General features: G+C 42.1%; 1 protein-coding gene across 2 annotated transcripts in view; it reads right to left on the bottom strand.

Moving 5' to 3' along the window:
• SRP68 (signal recognition particle 68) overlaps positions 1 to 23108 on the bottom strand; it is a 44633-nt gene that overhangs the window by 12327 nt on the left and 9198 nt on the right. Inside the window, exons 2-8 of one of the 2 annotated variants that reach the window (XM_025999801.2) lie at positions 22276 to 22342; positions 19739 to 19852; positions 17077 to 17272; positions 15325 to 15407; positions 14736 to 14845; positions 14292 to 14374; positions 12340 to 12480 (exon numbers count right to left, since the gene is read on the bottom strand). In XM_025999801.2, the coding sequence (XP_025855586.1) occupies positions 12340 to 12480; positions 14292 to 14374; positions 14736 to 14845; positions 15325 to 15407; positions 17077 to 17272; positions 19739 to 19852; positions 22276 to 22342 (794 nt within the window). The remainder of the gene's footprint in view (positions 1 to 12339; positions 12481 to 14291; positions 14375 to 14735; positions 14846 to 15324; positions 15408 to 17076; positions 17273 to 19738; positions 19853 to 22275; positions 22343 to 23108) is intronic. The other variant, XM_025999800.2, reaches the window with a different exon arrangement.

The raw sequence follows: 23108 nt of genomic DNA, 5'->3' as shown, positions 1-23108 counted from the left end.
AATCTTAAAAAAAAAAAATCTGGGGATCCCTGGGTGGCTCAGCCGTTTAGCGCCTGCCTTTGGCCCAGGGTATGATCCTGGAGTCCCGGGATCAAGTCCCTCATCGGGCTTCCTGCATGGAGCCTGCTTCTCCCTCTGCCTCTCTCTCTCTCTCTGTCTATCGTGAATTTAAAAAAATAAATAAATCTGTACAATTGATCCGAAACTGTCAAACAACAGATGCTTTAAATTTTTTTCTATCATCGAACTTTCTACCACTTTCCTCCACCATTTCACCTCTGTTCAGGACCTGCACCTGACATCCCTGAACTCTGGCAAATGAGAACAAATGGTCTTTAAGCTCTACTGTGTGCCAGCAGAGTTACTCTTACAAATGTAACCCCAAAGACTTACAGATACTGGTCCAAGCAAGTGAGTAATGTTACTAACCAGTATCAAGTCAAAAATATATTTCCTCTAAGTATCATACGAAGCTCCCTGCACCACAGAAATTCTGCACCTAGATATTCCCAGTGGTTATGCTGAGATTGACAAGCACTCCATGACAGTCTTTGTACAAGTTTAAGGGCGTCGCCAGCTGGGATAAGGGAAAAGTGACTCATTAACTGAGTGCCTGCCGAACCACATTACCATTCTAAAGAATCTGACTGAGCAGGTAGGAGTGGATGAGAGGCAGAAAAGAGATGAACTTGTGTCGCCACCAGACTCACTGTGACATTAAAAGATCAACACTCCATTATTATATTTGACTTTCCACAGAAACATCCAATCTGATCCCTTGACATTCAACTGACCTCGAAGATAGCCCAAAAGAATACACATTACCGCCCACTCCTTTAAGTCGTTGGTAGGGGCTTTTTTTTGGGGGGGAGGAGGGCACCGGGGGGAGGGGGAGGGGGGGAGGGCCGGCGCGTGCCCCGCCTGCCAGGGGGAGCTCTGCACCCGCCCGTGGCCCCCGCCCTTGGTAGGGGCTTAAAGAAAAACCTTTTCTTCTCTTAAGAACTCTTATGTTATTCCTAGTTTCCAATGTTGGGGGAAAAAAAAACACTTCCTTGTAAATTACTCAATATAAATCAAACATACTTTTCTATTTGTATTGACTTTCCTGGTGCTCACTAACTTAGGAAAAAATCAGTGGCACAGTCATTCTTTAAATTTCTAAATTTTTATTTTTTATTTTTTATGATAGTCACAGAGAGAGAGAGAGAGAGAGAGAGAAAGAGAGAGAGGCAGAGACACAGGCAGAGGGAGAAGCAGGCTCCATGCAGGGAGCCCGACGTGGGACTCCAGGATCGCGCCCTGGGCCAAAGGCAGGCGCCAAACCGCTGCACCACCCAGGGATCCCAATTCTTTAAACTTCTAAAGGCAAACATAGCCACTATTAATTTACTGAAACCACAGCACTGTCCAACAGAACTTTCTGTGATGGGGCACTTGGCTGGCACAATCCAGGGAAACATGTGACTCTTGATCTCCAGGTTGTGAGTCTGGGCCCACGTTCATTGGGTATAGGCATTATATAAAAATAAAATCTTTACTGAGGCGCCATTGGGTGGCTCAGTTGGTTAAGCATCTTAACGTAAGCTCAGCTCATGATCCCAGGGTCCTGGGATGGAGCCCTGCATTGGGCTCCCTGCACAGGAGCAAACCTACTTCTCCCTCTTTTGCCCCCCGTTTTTGTTTGTGCTCACTTTTGCTCTGTCAAATAAAACCTTTTTAAAAAGAATAAAATCTTTATTTAAAAAAAGAACATTCTGTAATGGATGGAAATGCTCTCTAGCTGCACTGTCTAGTACAGCAGTCATCAGCCACAGTTGGCTACTGAGCACTTGAAATTTTCATTAATTCAAGCATAAACAGCCACAGATGTTCAAGCGCAGAGAAACACTTCACATAAAACACTATTTTTTTTTTTTTTAAATTTTTATTTATTTATGATAGTCACAGAGAGAGAGAGAGAGGCAGAGACACAGGCGGAGGGAGAAGCAGGCTCCATGCACCGGGAGCCTGATGTGGGACTCGATCCCGGGTCTCCAGGATCGCGCCCTGGGCCAAAGGCAGGCGCCAAACCGCTGTGCCACCCAGGGATCCCCACATAAAACACTATTAAGCAGCACCTCAAGTTAGCAAGACTGTAATAACTTAGTCAAACTTGATGGCCAAATTTTTTGAAGTACAAATCCTGTGGACTGGGGGAGCCATGTAACAGTTAACAACTGAATAGGACCTGTGAATAGACTTGGCAGCAGGTGCATACACACACTGGAGACACACTGAGCTCGTCAATCAATTTTGATGCCATGCAATCCGGCAGATATGCCACCAACACCATTTTAAGAAGGGTGGGGCTCAGGGCACCTGGGTGGCTCAGTGGTTGAGCATCTGCCTTCAGCTCAGGCCACAATCCTGTGGTCCTGGGATGGAGTCCTGCATCCAGTTCCCCACAGGGAGCCTCCTTCTCTGAACTCTGTCATAGCCTGTCTTTCTGTGTGTCTCATGAATAAAAAAATAAAATCTTAAAAAAAAAAAAAGGGGGGTGGGGGTCAATGTTTGGGGCAATGGGTATATAAAGTAAAAGAAGAGTAAACTTTATTTCGCCAGCTACACAGGTTCTGCTTTCCTGTAAAGAGAGTGTAGCTCAAAAATAAATAAATAAATAAATAAATAAATAAATAAAGCAAAAATGCTAAACCTCTTTACTGCCATGTATTGCTCTCATTCCCTCAGAACAAGGGCATCTTGGCAGCAAGGTACTGAACATAAGTAAACTTTCCCAAGTTTACTTGTTTCCCAAGTAACAAAAGTCTAAGTTATACTGGGCATTTTATAGAAGACTTAAATCACACTGCAGGAAAAAGCCCATCAGAAGGGCAGGGCTTCAGTCACTTGTATTTTCTGCCACCCACACTGCACTGTGACTCAGAGATCACTAATCTGTAGCAGAGCTTCTCAGGAGTCTCTCTGGGCTGGGCAAAATGTCTCCAAACAGAAAGCCAAAAATGTACTTTGCTACTTTCACTCGTATTTATATACATATTTTGGAGGCTAAAATCACCCTGAAAAGACAACAGAACAAGAAATACCTCTCTATATGCAGAGGCAGGATTCCTCAGCATCTACATGCAGACCTCCCAAGTCAGCCATGGAATGAACAAGAATGTGCTCCTAAACTCAAGTAGCAAAACTCTCTGCATAAGAATTTGTGGTCGGCTTGCACCTTTTCCCAGGTGTGCCTAGGAGACAGAAATCTTAAGCCCAGAAGTAATGTATTACTTGGATCTAAAAAAAAAATTCTAGATCAACTTTTATAAAACTTGGAACACTCCAGGATGTGTTTTGACAGCTTCAAGATCTGTCTCAAGGACACGTACATGTACAGAGGAAAACCAGCTGTTGTGTCCTGAGGTAGAGACCCCCTGCTATTCAAAAGTTTCCAGATTGTTTTCACTTATCTACAAAAATTGCTGGAAGGTGGTGGTATGGCTAAGAGACAGACAAGGCGAGTCTGACCACATTCTCTACCACACCGGTAGGAGAACCAAAGGAATGGGAACTAAGCCTTCCTTCCTAGGGCGACTAAGGTCCAGTAAACAATACATGGAAATCTGGTAAAGGAGAATGCAAACGTCAGGAACAGCGATGTTTTTTGTTTAAAAGAGGACAAATGGGATCCCTGGGTGGCGCAGCGGTTTAGCGCCTGCCTTTGGCCCAGGGCGCCATCCTGGAGACCCGGGATCGAATCCCACATCCGGCTCCCGGTGCATGGAGCCTGCTTCTCCCTCTGCCTATGTCTCTGCCTCTCTCTCTCTCTCTCTCTCTGCGTGACTATCATAAATAAGTAAAAAATTAAAAAAAAAAAAGAGAGGACAAATGGTCTCCCTTTCACTCACACATTAAAATATTAACCATAACCCAAGGATAAGACTCATCAAACCTGCCACCTTTTCCAAAAGAGTGGCCTGACAACATCCTCACAATGCAACCACGAGTGACAAGTCAGGTAGAATCAAGTATTAATAAAGCAAAACAGGGCAGCCCGGGTGGCTCAGTGGTTTAGCCCGCCACCTTCAGCTCAGGGAGTGATCCTGTAGACTCGGGATCAAGTCCCACATCGGGCTCCCTGCATGGAGCCTGCTTCTCCCTCTGCCTGTGTCTCTGCCTCTCTCTCTGTGTGTCTCTCATGAATAAATAAATAAAATCTTAAAAAAAAAAAAAAAAAAGCAAAACAGAAACAAATTATAAAGGCAAATTATTTAGCACATGAAGACATAAAGCCTGGCTCAGGAGACCAAGAATTCTGCAACTGGGATTTGGCAGCGGATTAATTCTCTGCTCCAGTCTTTTCGGTCTGACACTTATCTCTCTGAATTATTTCTTCCTTCCATGCTTTTCAGTAAACTGCTGTTCTAGTATTTAAATGTCATAAAACCTCTACAAACAGGCATAAACTAGGTCTACCAAATTCTTGCATCCTAGTTCCCAGAGGGGGGCAAGACCCACACCAGCTAGGTTAATATGAAGGGGTACCTGGCTGGCTTAGTTGGTGGAGTGTGTGACTCTTGATCTCGTTATGGGTTCAAGCCCCATGTTGGGTGTAGAGATTACTTAAAAATAAAATCTTTAGGGGCGCCAAGGTGGCTCAGTGTCTGCCTTTGGCTCAGGGTGTGATCCTGGGGTCCCGGGATCGAGTCACACACTGGGCTCCTTGCATGGAGCCTGCTTCTCCCTGTGCCTGTGTCTCTGCCTCTGTGTCTCTCATGAATAAATAAATAAAATCTTAAAAAACAAACAAACAAACCCAAAACTAAGTAATCTCAGGGTCTTGGGTTCAGAGCCCCATGTCAGGCTCCCTGCTAGTGGGGAGTCTGATTCTCCCTCTGCCCCTCCCCAAAGTCATGCTCTCTCCACCCCCTCAAGTAAGTAAATTAAAATCTTTAAAAACAAATAAAATATTTAAGAAGAAAAAAAAGAAACACTGAAATTAAGAACCCTGCATCTCTAAGGCATAGCTCTTGGTTCCCAGGGCAGTTACCAACACCACACAATCAGAACAGGCAAGATGGTGAAGACTTGTGTGATATCCAGCCAAATAATCTGGGAGTGGCACCAAGGGGCACATGGTTCTTCTTGGGATTAACCTCAAATGGCCAAGGGCATTTTCCCTAGTTAATAACCCATGGTTAACTTAATTCAACAGACATTTAATCAGCTATACTGCTAGACCCGACTTCTAAGGATTTAACTAAACTTTATTTCATACTACACTTGAATTATTTTACTTACCAACTAGATTTAATAACTGTGTGTATAGGACGTTAGGCACTGAACTGTTTCAAGGTTAAAACCTTACTGGAATTTCCTACGACTGACACACATTTTGTTTGATCTACATCTTTTATATCTACCACGTTATTTAAAAATCTCATACTCAGAAGCAACCTGAATGCACTGTAAGATCCTTAACAACCAGAGATAACTCTATTCACTGCAATCAACACATTAACTAGGTACTTCACAGGCGTTAACACTGAAATGATAAGGAATATTATATACTTTATGTCAGTAAATTCAACATGCACGTGACATTCCTAAGACAATTCATCCAAAAAACACAAGATGAAACAAAATCTGAGTAGCTCTTTATCTCATAAATGAATTACCTTTGTTTAAAACAAGCAAAAACAAAATTTAAAAACTTTCCCATAAACATCAAATCATTATGCTGTACACCTGAACTAAGTTTCTGACAATTGTATCCCACCTACCCCTCCTCCACAAAAACCCTTCCTACAAAGAAAACTCCAGGCTCAGTAGTTTCACTGGTTAATTATAACACACATTTGAGAAAGAAAAATACTGTTATTACCTAAACTCTTTTTAGAAACAAGGAAGGAAAATCTCCAAACTTGTTTTATGAGGTGTGTATAACCCTGATACCAAACCCTGAAAAAAGGCATTATAAGAAACTTATAAGCCATGAAAATAGATGCAAAATTCTCAAATATTAGCAAGTGAAATCCAGCTATATATAAAAAGTACAATAATATACCATAACTAAGTGGGGTTATCTCAGGTATACAAATTTAACACAAAGTTAATCAATGTAATTCACCATGTGAGCCTTCAAATACTCTTCCCTCTTCAGCCCTTACTCTCAAACTCAAAAATGTGAAACTGTCATCATATGGCTCCTTCTAAACCTCTGCATTCTGACATCCTTCACACATGCCACACTGTATCCCATGGAACAGCAAGTACAAACCCATACACCATTCCCAGCGTACCTGACCAAAATTTTCACAGGCACAGGGCAAGCCTGATGTCAGGTTTCCTAATGCCCCTATCTGACTGAGGCGTAGCTACCTTTAGCAGTAAAAGCCTGCAGAAGCCGGGGCAAGAAACCTGGGCTACAGATCCTTACCTACCTTCAAAATAAAATCTTGGACCAGGTCTCCATGGAACTAAATAAAACATATCCAGTGGGAAGGACTCTTTTCCTCGTGTGCAGAAGTACTCGTATGTTTTTAAATGTAGTGACTTCAGCAATGTTAGTAAGACAGAAGGTAATGGGCTTAAGTGAATGCTGGAGATCTTCAGAAAATATTAAAACACAAAAATGTATCACCTTCATTACTAAGCCTTTATATTACTTCAAAGAACTACTTATTGAAGGATGGTTTTCTTGATAAGGACCTTAAGTACCATGATAAAACAAAGCATGTGAAGAAAAAACCCAAACTACCAAATACACCGAGATTCTTTTGCTCTCCTTCCATTTCACTTTTTTTGGGCAAGTACTTAATTAACAGAACTTTAAAATAAACATTTTCTGGGGCCTTTGGGTGGCTCAGTCAGTTAAGCATCTGCCTTTAGGTCAGGTCATGATCTGAGGGTCCTGGGATCAAGTCCCACATCCAAGAATCTGGCTCCCTGCTTAGTGGGGAACCTGCTTCTCCCCCTCCCTACTTCGGCACACTCTTTCTCAAATAAATAAAATCTAAAAAACAAAAACAAAAACACATTTCTCCATTAAATCAAGACTGAAAATTCTTAGGGCACCTGGGTGGCTCAGTTGGCGAAGAGTCTGCCTTCAGCTCAGGTCATGATCTTGGAGTTCTGGGATCAGGCCCCACATCAGGCTCTCCACTCAGAACAAGTCAGCTTCATCCACTCCCTCTGCCCCTACCCACTGCTCATGCTCTCTCTCTCTCTCTAATCCTAAAAAAATTGAAGGAGCACCTGGGTGCCTTAGTCGGTTGGGTGTCTGCCTTTAGCTCAGGTCATGAATCTCAGGTCCTGGGACTGAGCCCCGCATCAGGCTCCGAGCTCAGCACGCAGTCTGTTTCTCTCTCTCCCTCTGCCCCACCCTGCCTTGTTCATGCTCTCTAATAAAATGTTAAAAAAAAAAAATTGAAAAGTCTTAATTTAAATAACTTTATTCAATCAGAAAAAAAGATCAAATATATGTTTTTAGAGGCACCTGGGTGACTCAGTTGGTTAAGCATTCGACTCTTGATTTTGGTTCATGTCATAATCTCAGGCTCATGAGATCAGGCTCCATACTGGGCTCTAAGCTGGGTGTGGAGCCTGCTTAAGATGTCCCAGGTGGCTCAGTGGCTTAGCACCGCCTTCAGCCCAGGGCATGATCCTGGAGACCCGGGATCAAGTCCCACAACGGGATCCCTGCATGGAGCCTGCTTCTCCCTCTGCCTGTGTCTCTGCCTCTCTCTCTCTGTATCTCTCATGAATAAATAAATAAAATCTTAAAAAAAAAAAAAAAAAAAGATGTTCTCTCTCCCTCTGCCCCCACCACCCACACTTGTTTTCTCTCTCTCCCTAAAATAAATAAATCTTTAATATATAAATATATATGATACAGTATAACATACATATGCGTTTCTAAGTCTATGCAGTATTTTCATTTTAGGTAATTTATTCTACAATAGTAATCAAAAATATGGAAAAATCCATCTATAAAATTTTCACTGTTCCATAATTTACATTTACTTAAAACCTGTATAGAATCCAAATGCCAAAAGGTGTATTTTGATTAAACAGCATTTAAACAAGTACACTTGCTATTATCTGTATATATTAAAGATAGGTACTAAATAGAATATACTTGACAATATAAACACAAACACTAATGATGAGGTGAGAACACAGAACTAGCAGCAGCTGTACTGAGATGACTGACTCTGAGTACAGCTGACTCTTCAACAATGTGGGGGTTAGGGGCATAGACCCCTGGCACAGCCGAAGATCTGAGTATTAACATCTGACTCCCCAAAAACCTAACTACTAATAGGCTATTGACAGGAAGCCTCACCAATAACAAACAGTTGACTGATGCATACTTTGGGTGTCATGTCTATTATATATACTGTATTCTTTTCTCCCCCCTTTTTGCTTGCCAAAGCCTTTTAACTTTCTTTCATCTTTCCACAAATTCCTAATAAATAAAATAATTAAGATTTGTAGAACTATTCAAAGCATGATCCTGGGACCAACAACCATCATTTGGGAGCTTACAAGAAAAGCAATTTTTTTTTTTTAAGATTTTATTTATTTATTCATGAAAGACACACACAGAGAGAGAGAGAGAGAGAGAGAGAGAGACATAGGCAAAGGGAGAAGCAGGCTCCATGCAGGAAGCCTAATGTGGGACTCGATCCTGGGACTCCAGGATCATGCCCTGGGCCAAAGGCAGGCGCTAAACTGCTGAGCCACCCAGGGATCTCCAAAAAGCAAATTCTTAGGCTCCAACTCAGACTTACTAAATCAAAATCTCTGAGGAGTGAGGCCTTGAGTTTATGTCCTTTTTATTTTTTTTTAAATCGTTTTATTTTTTTTTATCAGTGTACTCTTTTCCCATCTGGCCCACCCACCTCCCTTCTGATACATACTAGATTCTATAATCTATGTTATATACTATATTCTCATAATAAAGTATGCTAGAGGAGAGAAAACATTAAGAAAATCATATGAAAACTACATTCACAGTATTGTATTATCAAAAAATTCCACCTATAAGTGGACCTGCATAGTTCAAACCTGTGCTGTTCAAGAGTCAACTGTATTTTTTTTTAATCTATTCAAGGTTGGAATAACATTGCTGTTTTTTTTTTTGTTTGTTTAAGTAGGCTCCACCTACAACATAGAGCTTGAACTAACAACCCTGAGATCAAGAGTCACATGTGCCACCAAGAGCCAAGCACCCCAATGTCGTTGGGTTTTTTTCTTGCCAATACAACCAAAATTTGCCCTTTTTTTTTTTTTAAAGATTTTATTTATTTATTCATGAGAGACACAGAAAGAGAGGCAGAGACATAGGCAGAGGGAGAAGCAGGTTCCACGCAGGGAGCCTGATACGGGACTTGATCCCGGGACTCCAGGATCACAACCTGAGCCAAAGGCAGACGCTTAACCATTGAGCCACCCAGGCATCCCAATTTTGGCCAATCTTAAACTGCTTTAGAAGCAACAGCTATGGGACACCTGGGTGGCTCAGTGAGTTGGGTGTCCAACTCTTGGTTTCAGTTCAGGTCATGACCTGAAGGGTTGTGAGACTGAGCCCCAAGTCAGGCTCCTCATTTAGTGGGGAGTCTGCTTGAGATTTTTCTCTCCCTTTCCCTCTGCTCCCTCACCCGAGTATGCTTTCTCAATAAATAAATTTTTTTAAAGGGGGGTGGTGGCACCTGGGTGACTTAGTTAAGCATCTGTCTTCGGCTCAGGTCATGGTTCCAGGGTCTTAGGATCCAGCCCCACATAGGGCTCCTTGCTCAGCAGGGAGTCTGCTTGTCCCTCTCCCTCTGTACATTTCCCTGCCCACATACATGTGCTCCTTCCCTCTCTCCCTCTTGCATGTGCATGCCCTCTCTCTCAAATACATAAAACCTATTAAAAAAAAACAAAACACTATGATCTGAAGACTAAGAAGTCAACCCTTAAAATATACTAATAATCAAATTTGAGAGTAATCCCTTTAAAAATGTACACAAAGCTCAACTAGTCATCACATGCCTGAAATGACCTACAACTTTATTATTTTTATAAAGATTCTATTTATTTATTCATGAGACACACACACACACACACACACACACACACACACACAGAGGCAGAGTCACAGGCAGAGGGAGAAGTAGGCTCCATGCAGGGAGCCCAACGTGGGACTTGATCCTGGGTCTCCAAGATCAGGCCCTGGGCTGAAGGCGGCACTAAACAGCTGAGCTACCAGGGCTGCCCATGACCTTCAATTTTAGAAGCAATGGCTTCACATGCAGTTGTAAAATGCTTTCACTTCAGCTAATTTTGCTCAAGCTGGTTTTACGAATAAGGTAAAAAGATCTCCCCCATATGGGTCTTCATTTTCTAATTATGCATACAAAACAGGAAAAAGATAAATTCAGACAAAACACCACTAAACCTTCTCTTCCCATGTGGGAAACTCCCCTACCCCCACTAATCTACTGAATTGGAGAGGATTCCTTCCCAGGGACTATTTTTCAATTAACATTCTGCTCATTCAGTCTTTCCCAGGGCCCAGGACTCTGCTTGTGTGTACCATGTATTATAAGATCACATTAATTAAGATTACATTAGCTATTCAGGTAAAATGATCCTGTTACTAGTCTTCCTGATATGTGGAAAAGTTCAAGGAATATGCACTCTTTGGAGTCAAAAGGGTATGGTTTACAGGCAAGCACTCCCTTCTATCAGACATGTATGGCTGTGTACAAGTTATACAGTCTCTCTGAGACCTATTTTCCCATCTGTACAATGAGAGTATCACCCACCCCGTAGGGTTAAAAATGTCAAAACACAAAAGCTTTAAGCAGCGTATCTAAGACATTAAGGAAGACCGTGACCCTCCTTTGTTCATCTCTGTGGTGTTTCTGTCCAGGTAGCCACGGCATATTCTTAAAGTTTGTGAATTGATACGTAAGCCCATGGAAAATCCTTACAACATGATAAGTAAAACAGGATTCAAAAGTGTATTGAGGGGGCAGCCCTGGTGGCGCAGCGGTTTAGTGCCGCCTGCAGCCCAGGGCGTTATCCTGGAGACCCTGGGATCAAGTCCCACATCAGGCTCTCTGTATGATGCCTGCTTCTCCCTCTGCCTGTGTCTCTGCCTCTCTCTCTGTCTCTATGAATGGGTGAATGGAATCTTAAAAAAAAAAAAAAAAAGAAGTGTATTGAGGTATGATCTCAACAAGTGAGAAAATACGTTAACACCTCTTATGACTATGAAGACTAAAAGGAAATCAAGTCTTGTCCTTTTTATCAGCACAATGTAACATCAATGAAAGTATATGGGAAGTGGGACTATCAGCTGATCTCTTAAAAACACTTACCTTTTCTAAACTTTAAGCTAAATAACTTTTTAAAATTAATAAATGTTAATTTTCCTTGTCCTTTAATATATGTCTGTGGCCCCATTCCTAAGGAGCCCCCTATTTATCTGCTCCCTGGGCCTCCCCCAACTCTGACTGCAGCCAGAACTCCTGTCCCACTGTCACTGATGGCAGCTCTGATCTTCCACTGCTGAAGTGTCCTCAACCCAGTGTAGCTACTTCAGAACAAGTCACTGAAAAGTTTGGGCGCTTAAAACAACTCATGAGCACAACTAACAAAGAAAGCACTCCCACATACAAATGACTTAGGGTACAACAGCTTACTGTGAAGTGGCAGGAAATGCCCGTGGTTCATGGGGAGGCTGCAGATTTGCTCAGCAGCCAGGGGTTTTCTTTAGATGCTTTTCACCTCAAGGAAGAGATCCAAAAAGTGCCTTTGTCACAGTCTACTTTGTACAAACCAAGATTACCCGGATCTCTCATCTTTTGAAACTCAGGTGTTCATACCCATGAACAGGTAACAATTAAGTCAGTAAGCAACATCAAGTAGTACCGCTTTGTATGAACGTTACGTAAATGCCTCATGTCAAACAAGATATTCTGGCTTAGCCACGCTCTTCTGAAACGGCTCAGGAATAAGGGGGGGGCCCCTTTAGGGATAGAAGGCTAGGACAAGAGGTCAGACAGCAACAGTTAAGCTGCTGCACCACCTGCTGGGCCGGACAGGACCCCTTCCATTAAGCCAGCCTCTCACCACTCCCATTTCTATGTCCATGTCGAGGAGTGCCACTGCCAATTTCTTTGCCCTCTAAATGCAACAACTCTTCTATGAGCTCAGCCTTTACAATAATTTGGTGACCAAATCCCAAATAGCATTAAGACGAGTTTTTGTTTTGTGAGAAATGAACACCCATCTACACCTTAAGCACACGAGGACAACTTCAAACATATATGGATGACAGAACGGGCAGCTGCTCCTTACCTGGGCAATGGCTGCTTCGTTATCAGCCAATCCCAACAAAAAGATCCTCACTTTGTCAATCTTCACTGGAACCGTTCTCCCTCTCCATTCCACTTCGCTCATGGTGGCTGCCTGTTTGGCCCGAGTCTGAGTGATCAATGCCTGGAAAATAGTTTTCAGAAGTCAAAGCTTTAATTGTTGATGCTGAAAGTGGTCTCTTTCTATAACCAACATACTACACCTTATATACTAGTATATATAAATGGTATTTAAATTCCTCCTTGGTGGGGCACCTGGGTGGCTCAGTGATTGAGCGTCTGCCTTTGGTTCAGGTTGTGATCCTGGAGTCCTGGGATCAAGTCCCACATCAGGCTGCCCTGCATGGAGCCTGCTTCTCCCTCTGCCTATGTCTCTGCCCCGCCCCCCTGCCTCTCATGAATAAATAAATACAATCTTAAATAAATAAATCCCTCCTTGGTGTATCATTTATCCTAATTTATAGAAATTCAAACATGAAAAGGACATAACAGAAAATTTAAAACAGCGACATTGGGGCACCTGGCTGGTTCAGTGCCCATGTCATTCTTGGCATCGGGGTAGTGAGTTCAAGTTGGATGTGGAGACTACTTAAAAAAATAATGATAAAAAAATTTTTTTAACTTAAAAAAATTAAATAAAAAAAGCAACACTAAGCTTTGGTAAGAGTGTGAGAAAAAAACATACTTGTATATATTGCAAGCAGAAATGTGAATCAGGAGAAATTTTTTTTTAAGATTTTATTTATTTATTCATGAGAGACAGAGAGAGAGAGAGAGAGAGAGAGAGAAACATGCAGAGGGAATAGCAAGCTCCATTCAGGAAGCTTGATGTGGGACTTGATCCCAGGACTCTGGGATCATGCCCTGAGCCAAAGGCAGACGCCCAACTGCTAAGCTAACCAGATGTCCTGAATTAAGAGAAATCTAAAGAAATTTATCACTATGAATCAAAAGCTCCCAAAATATTCAATGCCACATTTAAGAACGTATCCTAAGGAAATAACTAAAAATGTGTACAAGAAGGATATTTACGGTAATATTATTTATCACTTAACAACAGCGAAGTGCTCATGTGAAGCCGACTTCAATACAAGAGTACCACATGGCTATCAAGATATGACAGTGTAGGAATATTTACTGAAGTGAAAAAAAATACTTGGGATATTGTATTTAAAAAACACATTATTAAACACTATACTAAGATCCCATTTAGAAAATATATGCCTTTTCAGGGTGCCTGGGTGGCTGAGTCGGTTAGGCATCTGACCGTTTTGGCTCAGGTTGTGTGGTCTCAGGGTTGTGGGATTGAGCCCCGAGTCAGGCTCTGCACTCAGCAGGGAGTCTGCTGGGGCTTCTTGCTCCCCTTCTCCCTCTGCCCTTTCCCCCACCTGGGCTCTTTCTCGTTCTAAATAAACCAATAAAATCATACATACACATACACACGTATGTAATGGTTACCTCTGATTTTACCATTTTAGTTCTCCCCCACCTTTTGTATTTCCTTTTTTAATTTGCCTACATTACTTGCTTAGAAAATAAGTGAGATAAAAAATTGAATACTTTACAATATTAAATGAAAAAGTTTTTAATTAAAAATACATGGATATACGGGACATCTGGGTGGGTCAGTTGGTTGAGTCTTTGGCTCAGGTTGTGACCCCAGGGTCCTGGGATGGAGCTCCATATCAGGCTCCCTGTTCAGTGGGGAGTTGGCTCCCCCTCTCCCACTGCCTGCTGCTCCCCCTGCTTGTGTGCTCCATCCCCCAGCCCACCAAATAAATGAGTAAAATCTTAAAAAAAAAAAAAAAAAAAAAAACAGGGATAGAAATATACACATATTAATAGTAATTATGCTGAGTATTGAGATTATGGATTACTTCTTTTTCTGGACTTTTTTAAACCAAAGAGTTCACAAAAATGTACAGACTACATTACCTCCAATTTTTCAGCCAGGAGACCCTCAGTGCCTCCAGACCTCAATCTCATCTGCATGAGTTCATTGATAGCTGACTGGTCCCCTGAGAAAGAGAAAGCTATTGAGTGGAAATCCTCAAGGGTCTGGTCTGTTCTCTCAAGAACCACTAGATTCAAATCTGAGCTCTTCCCCTTGCAGAAGCAAGTTTTGGTGAACCCCAAGTCCCTTTACAAAGCTCCTGAGGAGTACAGAACTTGGCATGATGGAAACAAAGCAAAGGAACTGCATTCTGTGATTTTAAGCTGGGCTGACTTTGACAGCTCTACTTTTCTCATCAGCCAAAACCCATGCCAAGGATGGAGGCAGGGACAAGGAAAGCGTGAAAGTTAAATAAATCCTCTAGGGCTCTCTGAGATGAACTACCACCAACCCACCCATTTCTGCTCAACTCAGCCTCTGCTCACCAATGTTATATGCACAGTAGCGGATATTAGGCGAGATCTCTTCCACACGTTGGTTGTATAGCACAGCCTGCTCTTCTGTGAAAGCACTGGCTAGTTTCTCATAGATAGTTCTGTGAGGAAAGAAACATTAGCTTTCACAACAGCCTTATTTTAAGAAAATAAAAGGGAACATATCAGCTAAAAACAAAACATGGCACTTTGAGACCCTTCTATCAATTATGAGAATTAGCATGGTTCTAAGGATGAATGAGAATAATCAATATTCCTAAAGGGAATGAAAAATAAATAAATAACTGGAGCTAGCTCCGTTGATTGGGTGTCCAACTCTTGATTTCAGCTCAGGTCATGATCTTGAGGTCATGAGACTGAGCCCCATGTCAGGCTCCTCGCTCAGTAGGGAGTCTGCTTGAGATTCTCTCTCTCCCTCTGTCCTCCCCATTGTGTGCTCTCTCCTGCGTGCACTCTAAGATAAATAAATCTTAAATAAATAATTGTACTTCTCTAGAAACAATCTTATCAGATGATCTGCAGCCTGAATGGAACTACATACAAGTGAAACTGGCCATAGCTTTTGAATCAGACCACTTACTTGCACTTGTTAAAAGCTTCAATCGCAGCTTTCCATTCTTGATGTTCAAAACGCAGCATTCCTGAGAGGTAAGCCATGTAAGCCTGGAAGGGGGGAAGGGAACTACTTCAACATCCAGCCCGCTTTCAGCCCAGGGCCTGATCCTGGAGACACAGGATCGAGTCCCATGCCGGGCTCCCTGCATGGAGCCTGCTCCTCTCCCTCTGCCTGTGTCTCTGCCTCTCTCTCTTCTCCCCCTCTGCCTGTGTCTCTGACTCTTTCTCTCTCTCTCTCATGAATAAATAAGTTAAAAATTCTCAGACGAATGGATAAAGAAGATGTGGTCTATATATACAATGGAATATTACTCAGCCATTAGAAATGAAGAATACCCACCATTTGCTTCGACATGGATGGAACTGGAGGGTATTATGCTGAGTGAAGTTAAGTCAATCGGAGAAGGACAATCATTATATGGTTTCACTCATATGGGGAATATAAAAAATAGTGAAAGGGATTATAGGGGAAAGGACAGAAAATGGGAAAAATCAGAGAATGACAAAACATGAGAGACTCTTAACTCTGGGAAACAAACAAGGGGTAGTGGAAGGGGAGGTGGGCGGGGGGATGGGGTGACTGGGTGATGGGCACTGAGGGGGCACTTGATGGGATGAGCACTGGGTGTTATATGTTGGCAAACTGAACTCCAATAAAAAAATGAAAATAAATAAATTCTCATTTCTCTGAAATAGTACACTATATGTTAATTGAATTTTTTTTTTAATTTTCATTTATTTACGATAGTCACACAGAGAGAGAGAGAGAGAGGCAGAGACATAGGCAGAGGGAGAAGCAGACTCCATGTACTGGGAGCCTGACGTGGGATTCGATCCCGGGTCTCCAGGATTGCACCCTGGGCCAAAGGCAGGCGCTAAACCGCTGTGCCACCCAGGGATCCCTAACTAATTGAATTTAAATAAAATTAAATTTTAAAAAATGCAGAGTCCTGAAAAAAAAATGTTCCATTTTGTGAACTTCCCAGATCTAAGAGTCAAGCTTTTTATCTTCATTTTCAGAGATGCATGAACTTTTTTTAAAAAGTTAAAGCTGATTATTAAAAACCAGCAGCTCAGGGCACCTGGCTGGTTCAGTTGGTGGAACATGTGACTCTTGATCTTGGGGTCATGAGCTGAAGGCCCACACTGGGCGCAGAAATTACATACATACATACATAAAGTGGGGGGAAGAAAACAACAACAAACCAAGAGCTCAAAAACAAAAGAGAAGCCAACTTTGCCTTGAAAAAGCAAGACCGTGTTATTTCCTCTCCCGTCAATTTATAACATTAAGAAACTGTTCTAAGGAGGGCACGTGATATAATCAGCACTGGATATTATGAGACTGATGAATCACTGAACTCTATGACTGAAACTAATTAATACACTATATGTTAACTAAATTTTTTTTAAAAAAAGATTTTATTTATTCATTCATGAGAGACACAGAGAGAAAGAGGCAGAGACACAGGCAGAGGGAGAAGCAGGCTCCATGCAGGGAGCCCGACATGGGACTCAATCCAGGGTCTCCAGGATCATGCCCTGGGCTGAAGGCGGCACTAAACCGCTAAGCCACCCAGGCTGCCCTGCTAACTGAATTTAAATTAAAAAAAAAAAAAAAGGAAAAAAAAAAAAAGAAAGAAAGAAAATGTTTTTTAACCATAAAGTCACGTCTCCAATCTTCACAATAAAGCAAAGCAGACGTTAAGTCACTGACCTGAGCCTCTAACTTGGTCTTGGCATCCACGCGATTGCTCTCACACAAGCGTTCCAATTCCTCAGCATGCTTCACAGCTTTGCGAAGGCGAGACAACAAGTGGAAACGTTTTCGGGGTTCAGTGTTGGCTTCCTGTTTCAGCTGCATGGCATAGCTCCAGGCTCGTTCAGCATCCATCAGAACCAGAAGCAAATATCTAAATGAGAGAGAACATGATGAACGCCAGGAGCATCAGACTCTGATATTCCCTAAGGCACAAGCTTCAGCCTCTCAACTTCTCTCTACGCCCTGCCTGGCTTTCCTCCTCAGAACTACTCTTCTCAGAGTATTGATCATGGCACTTGATCGGTATCTCTGACCAGGCTCCACCTCAAGTTTCTAACCACCTACCAGACACGTCTCACTAAAAACACTGCTACCACCTCAACTTGACAAACCCAGACTTACCCCACCCTAATTTTAGCAAAGAGGCAGTCCAGGCACACAACTGGGCCTCATCTTTGAATAAACGTCACTTCCATCCCAACCCAACTGAAAACTAAGTTCTTAAGAAGCAATATACTGAAGTGATTAAGAAAAAGGCTCTAGAGTCAGGATTGGAATCTCTGTGTCATCCGTCACTAGCTATGTGATGTTGGACAAAGTACTAACCTTTCTGTGCCTCAATCTCCCATGCAGTAATACATGTAATATACTTAAACCAGAGTTTGACACTTATTAAGGACCGATTAAATTAGTCACTTTATTGTTATACTGGAGAATCTCTTTTTTTAAATTTTATTCATTCATTCATTCATTCATGAGAGAGAGAGAGAGAGAGACAGAGACAGAGACACAGGCAGAGGGAGAAGCAGGCTCCATGCAGGGAGCCTGACCTGGGACTTGATCCTGGGTCTCCAGGATCACGTCCTGGGCTGAAGGCAGCACTAGCTGGCTAGCTGGTGCTAAACCACTGAACCACCTGGGCTGCCCACTGGAGAATCTTTTGTGAAACTAATGCCTTAATATTCCTTAAACATCAGCTTAATCTTGTCTCTTCGAAATAAAAGATCCCACTATAAGAGATCCTTCCTAACCTGTTCTCATTAGATTTAACTGATACATCCTGCTGAATCCCACCACGGTCTCTAAGCTCTAGTTTTCTGTGCCTCCATACACCAAACTCCCAGCCTCTCTACTGCCTGAGCAGCAGCTAACAACCATCCAGAGTATTATAATTCCTAAAGTACATTCAGACACCTAGGCATTATGTTTCCCTCACACAGAATGTTCTTTCCTCTCAGAAATCCCTCAAGGTCCAGCCTCCTCAACACTGGCTTCCTGGTTTCCCAATCAACGCCCCCCCCCCCCCCCCAACCCCCGCCAGGCGCCTGGCTGGCTCAGTCAGAAGAGCATATGACTCTTAATCTCTGGGCTGTGAGTTCGGGCCCCATGCTGGGTATAGAGATTACTTAAAAAAACAAAATAACCAATTTTCAAGACTTCAGAATTCTTTTTTTTTTTTTTTTTTAAAGATTATATTTATTTATTCGTGAGAGACACAGATAGGCAGAGACACAGGCAAAGGGAGAAGCAAACTCCATGCAAGGAGCCCGATGTGGGACTCGAGCCTGGCTCTCCAGGATCACAACCTGGGCTGAAGGCGGCACTAAACCACTGAGCCACCCGGGCTGCCCAAGACTTCAGAATTCTTAAGAGTAAATGACATACAATACAGCAGCTACAGTGCTCCTTGTTTTGAACTTGACTAGTATCTCTCAACAAGATCACAGTCAACCAGGTTCAAGAACTGTGCCTCTCCAACTCTTCTATGTCCAAGATGGTGTCTCAGCTCTGTCCTGTCCTGGCCACATATTTAGATTAGGGGACAGCAAACATTTTTTTGTAAAGAGCTCAACAGTAAACATTTTAGGTTTTATAGGCCATATGGTCTCTGTCACAACTACCCTGCTCCTCTGGCACAAAAACAGCTATAAGCAATACCTAAATAAATGGCTGTGTGATAATAAAACTTTACAAACACGGGGGCGCCTGGGTGGCTCACTGGGTTAAGCATTCAACTCTTGATTTCAGCTCAGGTCATGATCTCAGGGTAGTGAGACAGCCCACAGCAGATCTGCACTAAACGTGGAGCCTGCTTAAGATTCTCATCCCCTCCTACCCCCAAATGCGCTCTCACTCAAAACAAAACAAACAAAAAGCACTTTACCAAATCAGATGACAAAAGGACCAATTTGGCCCACAGGCTGAAATCTGAGGAACTGGCCTAGACACCTCTACTACATGTTGCTTGACAGACTGATCCTTCTGTGAATGCACTGAAACACAAAACTCTCCAGGAGTAATTCACACACAGATTCCATTTAAGATGCATGGATTTAAGTATACACTGAAACGTGCATTCCAGAACCCTCACCAATACCCCATCAGGTCCTAACTGCAGACTCCAGTGTTCGGCACTCCAGCACAGCTCCTGAAAACCTTACTGAACCTCTGTGAGGCTCAGTTTCCTCATCTTGTAACTTAATAGTACACGTGTCTATTCCAGAGAGCTGCAAGAAGCATCAACTGAGACAGAGTTCTGGCACAGCGTCTAATACATAAGTGCCTGATACATGTATTAGCAAGAAGTATTTAACAACTAGCATGGAGCATGCAGTACCTGTTATCAGTCAGAAGATCTTCAGTTACTTTTTTCCCTGTAAATTTGTGCCTGTTCCCCATCTTGAAGTTGAGTGTTTTCCGAAGACGTCTTTGTCTACGGGAACAGTAGCCCCTGAAAGAAAATGACAACTCAGGCAAGCTGACAGTACTTGCAATAGCAGGTTTGATAACAAAGGCCAAAGGTTTGAGGTGTTCTACTTATGGTTTCCACAGACACCACACACCATCTCGCATTTACTGATGCAGGGCAGTATGACTGGTGTTGCCAAAAACACATTTCAAACCTAATCTCAGTGTCAGGGGTCATGGTTGTGGGGACCTTTGGGGAGGAAGGGTTTGTGATTAGAAGGAGCAAAACAGGGACTTCAGGGATGCTGATAAGGTCTGCCGGTTACAGGTTGTGAAAAATTTATCTCTGTCTACTTCCCTGTATATAAATTATACTTCAATAGAATAGTAAAAAAAAATCCTTCAATAAAAAAATATTTTATTCATGAGAGACACACAGAGAGAGGCAGACACACATAGACAGAGGGAGAATCAAGCTCCCTGCTGGGAGCCTGATGTGGGACTCGATCCTAGGACCCCAGGATCACGACCTGAGCCACGGTTGTGAGTTCCAGCCCCACAATGGCATGGAGCTTAATTTAAAAAAAAGGGGGGGGGGGGGATCCCTAGGTGGCTCAGTGGTTTGCCTCTCTCATGAATAAATTTTTAAAATCTTAAAAAAAAAAAAAAAAGAGGGAACAGATAGAGGGCAAAAAGCTGATCGCTGTAATAACTGAGTGATGGATTCATTACAGTAGCTCTACATCTGTTTTTGAAAATTTCCTTATTAAAACAAACAAACAAACAAACAAAAAAAACCCAGGTTGTAACAGTCTCCAATTAAAACCTTTTCATGGCTTCCCATCACTCCTACACTATCACCTGCACAAGTTACCAGGGCTTAAGGTACCCTGGTGGTTCAGTCGGTCAAGCATCTGCCTTCAGCTCAGGTCATGACTCTGGGGTCCTGGGATCAAGTCCCAAGTTGGGCTCCCTGCTCAGCCAGGAACCTGCTTCTCCCTCTCTCCCTCTCCCTACTTGTGCTCTCTCTGTCAAATAAATAAAATCTTAAAAAAAAAAAAAAAAAAAAAAAAGTTCATTTTCTACCACTCTCCACCTTGCTCATGCTGCCCCAGCACTGTGGACCCTCTACAACAAGGCTCACTCCTTAGAATCTGTAGAGTGTTTTCTTTACTAGCACTTTTTAAAGTCCTACAGCCAGTGGTGCCTAGGTGGCTCAGTCAGTTGAGCGTCTGCCTTTGGCTCAGTCATGATCCCTGGCTCCTGGGATCTTGGGATTCAGCTCCATGTTGGGCTCCCTGCTCAACCGGGAATCTACTTTCCCTCTCCTTACTTGCATGCATGCGCATGCTCTCTCAAATAAATAAATATTTTTTAAAAGTTTTTTTTTAAATTTTTTTTCATGAGAGACACAGAGAGAGGCAGAGACACAAGCAGACGGAGAAATAAATAAAATCTTAAAAAAAAAAAAAAAGTCCAGTAGCCAAAGCCTGTATATTCAATATGAAATGGATATTTCTGCTTCTAAAATACTGGATTAGGGATCCCTGGGTGGCGCAGTGGTTTGGCGCCTGCCTTTGGCCCAGGGCGCGATCCTGGAGACCCGGGATCGAATCCCACATCGGGCTCCCGGTGCATGGAGCTTGCTTCTCCCTCTGCCTGTGTCTCTGCCTCTCTCTCTCTCTCTCTGTGTGACTATCATAAATAAATAAAAATAAAAAAAAAAAAGATTTAAAAAAAATAAAATAAAATACTGGATTATATTATACAGTAGGCATCTATTTTTAAGAGTTATATTAAATTTGTTTTCCAACTTGAAAGCTGTTACAGAGTTTACCAATAAATTATAATGATATCATAGAAATGCCCCTTATATAGGGTGCCAGGCTGGCTCATTCCGTGGAGCAGGTGGCTCTTGATCTTGGGGTCATGAGTTCAAGCCCCAAGTTGGGCACAGCGCTTGCTTTAAAATAAATAAGGAACTGAAAAACTCTGACAATATGGTTAGGATTAACAAAAATTATTACCATAACTGTTTGCTATTTTCAGCAAAAGCCTCCAGTGTACCTGCATATTATGAGGCAAAATGGATAAAACAGTTGGCTTTTATTCATTATGAAATTTTAAATTTGAGAAGAACATTTTAAAGACTCAGTATGGGCAGCCCGGGTGGCTCAGTGGTTTAGCACCGCCTTCAGCCCAGGGCCTGATCCTAGAGTCCCGGGATCAAGTCCCACGTCGGGCTCCCTGCATGGAGCCTGCTTCTCCCTCTGCCTGTGTCTCTGCCTCTCTTTCTGTCTCTCATGAATAAATAAAATCTTAAAAAAAAAAAAAAGACTCAATATAAGTTCAGAGTCAAACTTTCCAAGTATAACTGACACAGCAAAATAAGTAGGATATTAACAAAAGCAAACCAAGTTTGAAAATTCCACAATAATTTCCATACATCTTGCACACGATACTAACCTATACCTCTGAAAATCTCCATGCCGCAAACCATGCTGCTGCTGGGATTCCTTAATTATCTGAAGAACTAGAGCCAAGATTAAGGAAAAACTTACAATGGTAAGAATCCAAATAAATCATGAACATACTCCCATTACTCTATATTTGTATCAAACTACAGCACATTCAACATTGCTGAAATACTTAGTACATTAACTACTGAAATCTCTTGTCATCATTTTCAATAGCTATCTTGTCACAGGACATGGCTAACCAAGTAGAAAAACTGTTCCCCCAAACCTGTTACTTTCAAACTAAAAAAGGAGAGCATTATTAGCCATTGAGGATTCCTTAAATCAACAGCTTTAAAAAAAAGTTGCTGGATTTTAACTACTGAATAAAGCTGGGGTTGTTCCCACTGATTTACACCAGGACCCAGTATTTTACTCATTGGAGCAGATTCAGGTTTAAAAATGACGTGTACGACTCCTCTATTTGCATAACTTCCTGCATCTGCCAAATCTAACTTTTCTTTAACAGCTGTGATCCTGTATGAGCCTATGGTTAGCGCATGCCAACCAAACGAGGCCACAGCTTGCATAAAAATATTAGTTTTTCTTTTAAAGAAAAAAAAAAACCCCTGACCAAACTCTTTTTAAGAATCTTAAAAATATTTTAAGATCATGTGCTAAACTTTAGTAAATCCAGGGACCTTTATCTACAATTTGAATTCCCCTCTAACGTTTCCTCAACGCTCCTCTGCAGACTTATGTTGAAATACTGAACGCTATAAGGACTCTTTCAACAACTCGAAAGGAATAAGAAGGTGTAAGTTTTGTAAAAAAAAAAAAAAA

The sequence above is a fragment of the Vulpes vulpes genome, chromosome 2 (assembly GCF_048418805.1).
Source record: "Vulpes vulpes isolate BD-2025 chromosome 2, VulVul3, whole genome shotgun sequence".
Taxonomy (NCBI): domain Eukaryota; kingdom Metazoa; phylum Chordata; class Mammalia; order Carnivora; family Canidae; genus Vulpes; species Vulpes vulpes.
This window is presented reverse-complemented; position numbering and strand designations above follow the sequence as displayed.